The sequence below is a fragment of the Glycine max genome, chromosome 8, assembly GCF_000004515.6.
Source record: "Glycine max cultivar Williams 82 chromosome 8, Glycine_max_v4.0, whole genome shotgun sequence".
Taxonomy (NCBI): Eukaryota; Viridiplantae; Streptophyta; class Magnoliopsida; order Fabales; family Fabaceae; genus Glycine; species Glycine max.
The window spans coordinates 23,093,501-23,103,323 of record NC_038244.2 but is presented as its reverse complement, the minus strand read 5'-3'; the positions used below and the strand labels follow the sequence as shown (position 1 = coordinate 23,103,323).

At 30.8% G+C, this 9,823-nt stretch overlaps 1 protein-coding gene across 1 annotated transcript; it reads left to right on the top strand.

Moving 5' to 3' along the window:
* The first annotated feature begins 642 nt into the window (after positions 1-642).
* LOC100793631 (uncharacterized) lies at positions 643-1,157 on the top strand. Its single transcript, XM_006585770.4, has one exon. It carries the CDS (start codon positions 876-878, stop codon positions 1,008-1,010), a length of 135 nt encoding a protein of 44 aa, XP_006585833.1. The 5' UTR covers positions 643-875; the 3' UTR covers positions 1,011-1,157.
* The last annotated feature ends 8,666 nt before the right edge of the window (positions 1,158-9,823 follow it).

The window sequence follows — 9,823 nt, the reverse complement described above, 5'->3', positions numbered from 1 at the left end:
CTAATGTCCTTTAAGATAACCTTCTCTGACACACCTTTGTCTTTATATCCCATATTTGAAATCACATGCCTAACTTTGACTATTATTAACCTGCCATTACAGTTTTCGGACGATCTAGTGTAAGATAGAAAAGGTGGCATATCTGTTAGTTTTGAACCAACAGGAACATGGCTAAAGACCAAATTAAATTAACTCTAGGCAATATTTGTGCTTTTTACCTAACTATAGTGTACAACATATTTTACCCGTGCTAAAACTACAACTATAAAGCTCAAATATAGAAATAAAAAAGGTAAGAAATCATTATAAATAAACTTAATTATAAGATAGAATGTATTCAGATAAGTTATTAGAAGTTCTTTCAAATGTGTCATTGATTAAATTTTGAAGAGGGAAATTTCACACGGATATAGGTGTCACAAATAATTGAAGAATATAGTCAAAACGACATGACAAGGAAGCTTCATTGTTTCTAGGCCTAATTATGAGGTTCTTATATTATCCCGAAACCATGGAATGGAAAGCTCAAAAATCTAAGATAACATTGGCCTTCTACTACTTAGCATCACCTAAACATTAGTATTATTTGTTAATTTTGCTTAATTCAATGGCCGACCACTTATTTTGGTGGTTGATGCCACATAAATTTTGGTGCAGAGAGAGAAAGAATGGGAGCATGGAATCTGAATTGGGGGGCCTATAGACATTTTCTTTCGGAACCATGGACCACACATTTCGCTCTATAAGAAGCCCTTTTGGAGCCCCATTTGTAACACTGCTTCAAGGGGTTTCAAGTTAATTTCAACACACACACTGTCTCTGTACACTACAAAGTGTAAGTTAACAAAAAGAAAGGAAGGAGCATAGACACAAAGATGAGCAAAGACTCCACGAGAGGTTCAAAGAAGAAAGTTTCATGCAGAAGGCTTGGAGGGTACCTCAAAGAGCAGAAAGGAAGACTATACATTATCAGAAGATGTGTAGTCATGCTTCTCTGCTGGCATGACTAGAATCATTCTCATCAACAACCATTATAGTGTTTAACGTTCTTCTTTGCTCATCATATCGATCGTGGATCAGCAGCACACACTAGAGTCCTAGAAGCCATAGCCAAGGATCAAAGTTAAAGCATGCAGAAAAAAGATAAATGTTTTGCTAGCTCTTTTTAATATTATTATTATTATTCCCTATGTAAATAGCAGAGAAAGTAACGTTAGAGACAATTTTCCTTCATATCATGCCTAAAAAATGTATGTTCTCTACGTGCAAATGGTGAAAGCAGTGAATAAAAATTCAGTTTCTATTTTGCACTTGATATAGATCGATTTGTTTCTTTTGATTCTGAATCAAGAACTCTTTAGTTTGAAAGAATAAATTATAATTGGCTTATTTTGTCCATCTTGTATGGGGTACGTATGCTACAAAAACCATTGAGAATAAGCTAATGATAATAAGGTGTTTCTATAGTTTTTAATTAGTAAGTTTCAAGGTTTTCAGCTTGTAGTGATTAAAAAAAAAAAAGAACACTAAATAATTGAACATTTTCTCGATTAAATGGAGGAGAATGTTGCCTTTAAAGGTCAAAGTAAAAGTTAAAAATGAAGATGTTTAAGACCTATATTTATATACCTACATAAGAAGGGCACAAATTGGTGCTTATGAGCTCATGAGTGTGTTGTGTCTTTTACGTAGGCTCTATTTGTTGAGGTCTTGTCAACTCAAAGTTACATTATATTGCATTTTGAAAAAGAGTTTGTGCATCACCTGTGGGTGCGCCCGATGATATGACCCTTATTTCCATTTTTTTATCATGGTTGCTTGGACATGATTTTTTTTTTTTTTACAGTTTTATCCACTTCTTGATTTGTCTCCTCTGAGTCACTGTTTCATAAGACTTCCACACTGCAATTTTTTTTTAAATTTCTTCGGAATAGTTTTGTTTGGGTAGGTTGATATTATTAACCTTGCTGGTTTATCTTGACTTAGTTGTTAGTTACCTAACTAATTAAGTCTATTATAATTAGTTAGAGGTACTTAATTTTCTGTTATAAAAAATATTTAAGTAATGCAAAATACTATATACTCATCGATCAATAATAAACACAATTCTGATCCATTTTTTCTATAATGATATTCTCTTTATTCTAATAGTTTCATTCACAAGATATCCCTTTTTCATTTGAGTTCATCCATGACATTTAATTGAAGAGCTCTGCTGCGCTACTCTATCCTTCATATTTTTCATGTCTGTTTGTTCAATCCGTTTAGTACTCTGTTGATTCTTAAAGATGAGTGAAGAACAAGATGAATCTCTCAGTGTTCATAGTCCCTACTACCTATGACCTAGTGAAAATCCAGCAATCGCATTAGTTTTGCCTCTTCTGGATCCAATAAATTACAATTATTGGAGAAGATGAGCTCTCACGGCCTTGAGTGTGAAGAACAAAGTAGAATTTGTTGATGGTTACCTTCCTCAACTAGCCTCGAATCATAGATTGTACGCAGCTTGGAAAAGAGTGAATAACATGGTGGTTTCATGGCTTATACACTCAGTTGCAACTTTCATTTGTCAAAGCATTTTATGGATGGACAACATTGTTGATATCTGGAACGATTTGAAAGCACGATACTCACAAGGTGATTTGCTTTGAATTTCTAATTTACAACACAAATTAGATTCTATTAAACAAGGAGACATGAATATTAATGATTATTTTACAAAGCTAAGAACAATTTGGGATGAGCTTGAGAGTTATCGACCCGATCCTGTGTGTACATGTGCTTCTAAATGTGGTTGTGATGTTGTTGTTGAAGTAAAGAAAAGGAAGATCAAGATAGAATAATGGAGTTTATTTGTGGTCTCAATGATTAGTACAATCATGTTAAATCAAGCATACTCATGATGGATCCCTTGCCATCGATTAACAAAGTTTTCTCTTATACTGCACAATAAGAAAGTCAATTTGCAAGTTCTAATGCACTTGGCAATCTAAGTTTGGTTAATGTTTCTACTAATACAGGATCATCTAATTCTTGCAGCTAATGCGGTAGAGATAATCACACAACAGAAACATGTTATAAGAAAAATGATTTTCCACCTAATTTCTTCTCCAATAGAGGAGGTAGAGGAGGTTTTGGTAGAGGGGGATAGGAGGCAAAAATAACAATGGTAAAGTTTGCACCTATTTTGGTATCACTAATCATACAGTGGATGAGTGCTATAACAAGCACGACTATCCACCTGGTCACAAATTCTATAAACCTCAAGGAGCTTCAATTAATAACACAATTAAGGGAAAAAAATGTTTCAACTTCATAGACTAATGATATTGGTCAAGATATTAAAATCACTTATTAACAGTATCAAGCACTTACGTCTTTACTGGCTGCCAGCAATAATAGCTCTCGTGGATCACAAGTTAACTAGATTGGTACAAGTTCTGCTCATACATCAAGCATAGGTAATATATACTATCCCTTATTTGTAATGCTCACAAGCTTGAGGCTACAACATGGATTTTGGATTCTGGTGCTACAGATCATATTGCATCCTCATTGACTTGTTATTCTACATATAGAGAAATAAATTCCATAGTAGTTCGCCTGCCTGCTAGTCAACAAGTCATAGCCATACACTCTGGAACAGTCAAATTTATTGAATTTTTACACTTAGTAGATGTGTTATACTTGCCATCTTTCAATTTCAATTTAATCTCTATATCAAGTTAACTTTCTTTTCTAATTCATGTTTGATTCAGGATATAAGTAGCTAGATAGGTACAATTGATGTAGTGGAAGGTCTATACAAGCTTAGAGTACTTGCTGCCAATTCATTTCCCAAGGCTAGCAACAATTTCATTTTTGTTAAGTCTGTGTTAATAAAGAAATCATTGATGTTTGACATTTTCGTTTAGGTCATCCTTCATATGATATGCTGCAATTGTTAAAACAAACTTGTTGATTTGTGGTAAAACTTTTGTTTGTGACACTTGCCATATAGCAAAACAGAGAAAACTTTCATTTCCCAATAGTGACTCTTATGCTTCTAGTCCTTTCGCTTTGATACATGTAGATATTTGGGGCCTTGTGCCACAACTACTTTGAATGGACACAAGTATTTTCTTACCATTGTGGATAATCACACTATATTTGTTTGGATTTTTATAATGACTTTTAAAGCTAAGACTCAAACTCACTAACAAGCCTTTATTTCGTATGTTGAGAGGCAATTTAATACAAAAGTGAAAGCTATTCGATCAGATAATGGTGTTGAGTTTACCATGAAACAATTTTATCACAATGTCAGTATAATACACCAGACTTCCCGTGTTGAAACTCCACAGCAAAATGGAATAGTAGAGAAAAAACATCAGCATTTAAATGTTACTCAAGCACTTTTTTTTTAGTCCAAGTTACCACCAATTTTTTGGTCTTTTGCTTTACAACATGTTGTTTTACTTATCAATTGTTTACCAACTCCATTTATAATAATATGTCTCCTTTTGAAAAATTATATGGCACTGTATATGACATTTCTTCCTTAAAAGTCTTTGGTTGCTTGTGCTACACTAGCATTCTCACTAATAACAGGAAAAAGCTTGATCTTAGAGCTTTTGCTTCTGTTTTCTTAGGCTTCAAGCCTCACACTAAAGGGTACATTACCTTTGATCTTTCCACTAGAGCCACAAAGGTATCTAGACATGTCATTTTCTATGAAAATTGCTTCCCTTATGCCTCTCTTAGTGCCTTTCAATATTTTCCCACATTCCTTGTGCATTCCTATCCTACCATTTATGATCATGGTAAGGATTTGGATTTTTCTTCATCATCTTCACACTTTACTATCCCTGATAATTCTCAGTCACCTAACATTTTTGTTGATCATTCACAATTGGGCTCCTCAAACACTTCTTCTGATCCATCAAATTCACCAATTATTATTGCTCCTAGAAGATCTGACATGGAAAGAACTATACCAAAGAAGTTTCAAGACTTTCACACTACATTCACATCACTTGTTACTGGTCAATCCTCAAGTACTCGTTATCCTTTAGTCTCTGTTTTATCTTACAAAAGTGTCTCGTACATACCATAGTTTTATCATGGCTACATCCTCTAAGACAGAACCTAAGTCATTTAAAGAAGCTTCCCAATCAGACAAATGGATCAAAGCAATGAATGCTGAAATTAAGGCTTTAAAGGATAATCGTACTTGGATTTTGACTGACCTCCCTCCTAACAAATTTTCTATTGGATGCAAATGGGTTTATAAAGTTAAATACAAGGCTAATGGGTTACTAGAAAGATATAAGGCTATGTTAGTAGCAAAGAGGTATACTCATATTGAAGGTCAAGACTACCTTGATACTTTTTCCCCAGTGGCTAAGATAACTAATGTGAGATTATTACTTGCTTTAGTTGTTGTTAACAACTGTCATTTAAAGCAATTAGATGTGAATAATGTCTTTTTGCATGGAAACCTTAATGAGGAGGTTTACATGAATTTGCCTCCTATTATGCACTCAACCAAATTTAATCAAGTTTGCATATTACATAGATCTTTGTATGGCCTTAAACAAGCCAGTAGATTGTGGTATGTTCGATTGTCCACTTTCCTCACCTCACATGGTTATAGACAATATTCCTCTGATCATTCTTTGTTTCTTAAACAACATCTTCAGTCTTCTACTGCTTTACTGGTTTATGTAGATGATATTGTCTTGTTAGGCAATGATCTTCTAGAGATTAAATTCATCACTGAGCTTCTGGATGAAGTTTTTAGAATCAAAGACTTTGATGACTTGAAAATTTTTCTTGGATTTGAAGTGGCTCACAATAAATAAGGGATCAATATTTATTAAAGAAAATATGTTCTTTATATATTGCATGATGCAGGCATGTTAGGAAGCAAACCTGTCTCTACTCCAATTGATTATGGTGTAAGACTACACCAACAATCATCAATCAATAATAAACACAATTCTAATCCATTTTTTCTATTATCAGATATTCTCTCTATTATAATAGTTTCATTCACAAGATATCTCTTCTTCTTTATTTGAGTTCATCCATGACATTCCTTAATACCTGTTAGATATAATGATATGCTATGAATGGTGGTGCAATGAATCAAATTTGATTTTAATACCACAGTGTCTTTAAAGCTAGCTACTCGATCGTAAATTGCTTCAGAAAATTTACGAATTATCCGTCACGATTTTGGTAATATGCAAAGACACTCACTATATGTTGTTAGTAAAAAATGTACATTCAATATACTTAACCATACTAACTTATGCGTTAACATGGCATAAAGATGCTATACCAAACGCACTAATTATTATTTCCACACTTTTTACCGGCGTAAATTTGTCTTCCTTACTGTTGCATCTTTTACGTGTAGGCTATATTGTTGATTTCTTTTCCCTTGACAATCGTGAGAACTTAAGAAATGTATAGTATGAATTATTCCTGAGGACCATATTCAGCTGCTGTAATATTCTACTCTTTCAAATAAATATGAATTTAGAAAAAGAAATGGATATGAAGCTCTAATATTCCTCTTTGACACTAGTCAAACATATATATATATATATATAGCTGCTCCTTAAAATTGTCAAATCACAAAAATACTTCCTTTAATACGTTTAATCGATTAGTGGTGTGTGTGGTGAATATTGTAGGAATATGCTTAATAGATATTGAGCTGAACTAGCTGTTTAGTAGCAGCTTTCTTCCTTCTCTTTCATTCTTTTCATTATTATTTTTTTACTTGTCTCTAACACCAATTTAGCTTTGAGATATGAGTTCTTGATTACGGATAGAAAATATTTTTTTTATATAATAAAAATAATTATTAATATGATATATTATTTATAAATATAAATTTTTAATGTCTATATTAATAGATTGATTTTTATTAATAAATAATTATACTATCAAGAGTTTTAGTATCAAATCATTTTAATATGATACTTTTTTTAATATATATTAAAAATATCTTACATCCTCAAAATTCTCGTTGAATGCGCAAAACATGAAATTAAAAGTTATATTCTTTCTTTACGTCATTTAAAAAATTATCCATTTAATTAAGCTCGACTAAATAAGAAATTTAATTTTTTTTAGAGTAAATTAAACTCCCACTTTTTATATTTTTTTTTTTCAAATTACACATGACATTCTTTCCTTTTTCATCCTACAAATACCTTCTAATTCTTTAAAATATTTATTTTTGATATATGACTAGGTGTTTGATATAATGTCTCAATTAAGAGGTGTATCTTCTTCAAGTGTTAACAACAATGAAGTAAGAGTTAAATATTAAAAAAAAAAGTATTATTGTCTTAATAAAAGTTCATTCACAAAATTAATTGTGAATTTGTTAAGAAAATTTCATCTATTCATATATTGTAATTGACGTTAGTTAACAACGTTAACAAAAGGAGAGTAAATTTAATGTAAAAAAGGGAAGGAGTTCGAGTGTAATTTGAGAAAAATAAAGGAAGTACGAATGTAACAAAGATATTAAAATAATTTCATTTGTTCACATATTTTAATTGACGTTAGTCAACAATGTTAACAAAAGGGGAATAAAAATAATGTAACAAAAATATCGAGTGTAATTTAAAAAAAACAGATAAAATATAAGTATAATTTACTATTTTTTTATTCTTTTAGATTCATAGCGATTAAACTATATTAAGTGACCATTCATAACTTAGTTTATAATTTCTACGGTATACTATAGATTTTCATCTAATGTTTGGAGCTAATATTTACCAACGTAGTTTGCTTGATCTTCATATTTCAGAACATATATATATTTGCATTTAGTGGCCGAAAGGGCACCGGAAGAATATCTTCAGCATTTGAGGTTCATTCTTCTTGTGCACACTTTTGTTCGGACTTGATGTCTCTTTTTTGAATACATGTTTCTCTATGAATATACTTGTTCTCTAAGTCTAGTCAGATTATGTATGTTGCATGTCCATCAATTCCTATCCAAATAAAATAAATGCAACATATATGCAATGTGAATTTTATCATTATGGTATTGTATAGTTGACAAATAATTATATTTCTTAAATATGTTATTTGAGAATTGATTCTTAAGTTTATGAAAAAATATTTGATGTGAGAAGGTAATTTCTTAAATAAATTTTCATACTTGAAAATTTTAATTTATGATCTAAGTGATACTAAATTTAGAGAGAACAAATTTTACTAAAAATCGTTAGTTAGTTATTCAATAAAAATTAATCATAAATAAAGTGAATATATTTTATAACATTGTCACAATAAAAAATAATTTAACGTTACATAGTTAGAGCTTAATAATGTTAATATTTGAGATAGAAAAAAATGCCCGAATGTGTATTTGAGAATAGATCATTTTAGGAAAAGAACTACTTTTTTTAATTTTTAAAATGTTTATAAAATGATTAGCCGAAAAACTATCTGTGTGAGGGTGAATAAATGCTACGGGGATATAGTTCAAGCCTTCACTAGTTTTTTTTAGATACAATCATTTTCACTAGTAAATGCTAGAATGATTAAAGTGGGGTTAGGATGATTTAGCCCACCAACTCAACCAACTTATCACGCTTAATTCACTAGCTCGGCGGGTTGAAGACAAGACAAGGTGGATTGACTTGTCAAATTAGCCTATTTAATTTATTCAACTTAGTCATCATTATTTAAAATATGTTTAAATATAAATTTATATTTGTAGATAATTAAGAAAGAGACAAGTAATTTCGTACAGAAAGCAAAATCCGGTTGTGGGCTTATGATAGCAATCTATTTTTTTTTTTGTACTGTATTGTATTTATTTTTTTACTTTTCAAACTAATTTCATGATAAATAGAATTATTTTTTCAATGTTAAAAAATAACATTTATTAAAATTCAATTGTGAATACATATATACTATATATAGTTCGTAAAATATATTTATACTTTAAATGTAATTTTATTTTGTATATAAAAAATAGTTTTAAGATCATTTTTTAAATTTCATTTATTTTTAAAAATAATTAATTCATAATCAATAAGTTAATTTTTTTTACAATTTAAAACAACTAATATTCTTACTAATCATTTTGATATTATGATAATGATAGTTAATTTTGGCTTCTCTTTTGACAAACACTCAAATCTTGTCTACAGTCTACCCAAAAAAAAACTCCCCTTCTCCCAACTTTGTTAAGGGAAAACAAAGAATTCATATAGCATCAAAGTTCAAACACAACTCTTTCAGTCTCTTGCACTCGTGTAATCTAGTGCCATGCGTGTAATATCATAGATGATGGATCAGATTTTAAATACTGTTAAACTTCTCTCACTCTTTGCCTTATTTTTATATACTCTTTGAAGAAAAAATATTTTTAAAAAAAAAAAATTACTAGTATATTTACATCTACAATGTAATAAATTATATTTTTTTAAAAAATATATTTATTTGTTCACATTAAAAATAAACTTAATTTAAAAAAAAATACTATATCTGTAAAAAGAGAATGGAAAATCTTGATCCGATTTAGGGCCCAATGAACAGAGGAAACCTCATGATTCAGTTAACCAGTGAGAAAAGGTTTGATTGGTCAAAGTGGCAGCTTTATGATGCACATGTGCACTCCAAATCCACATGCTTACTCACACACACTTACACCCCTACATTGACCCGTGGTCGCTTTCATCATACCACCCCCCATTACTCTTTGTTTTGATTCTTTCACAATACAAAAAGCCTGGGCCCACTACTTATAGATGTGGGACACATCTCCAACCCAATTCATTTGTCTAAAATCATGGACTCATGA

Bases quoted from the DNA above. Each gene is read 5' to 3' on its own strand.
- LOC100793631 (XM_006585770.4), top strand. From the start codon at position 876: ATGAGCAAAGACTCCACGAGAGGTTCAAAGAAGAAAGTTTCATGCAGA.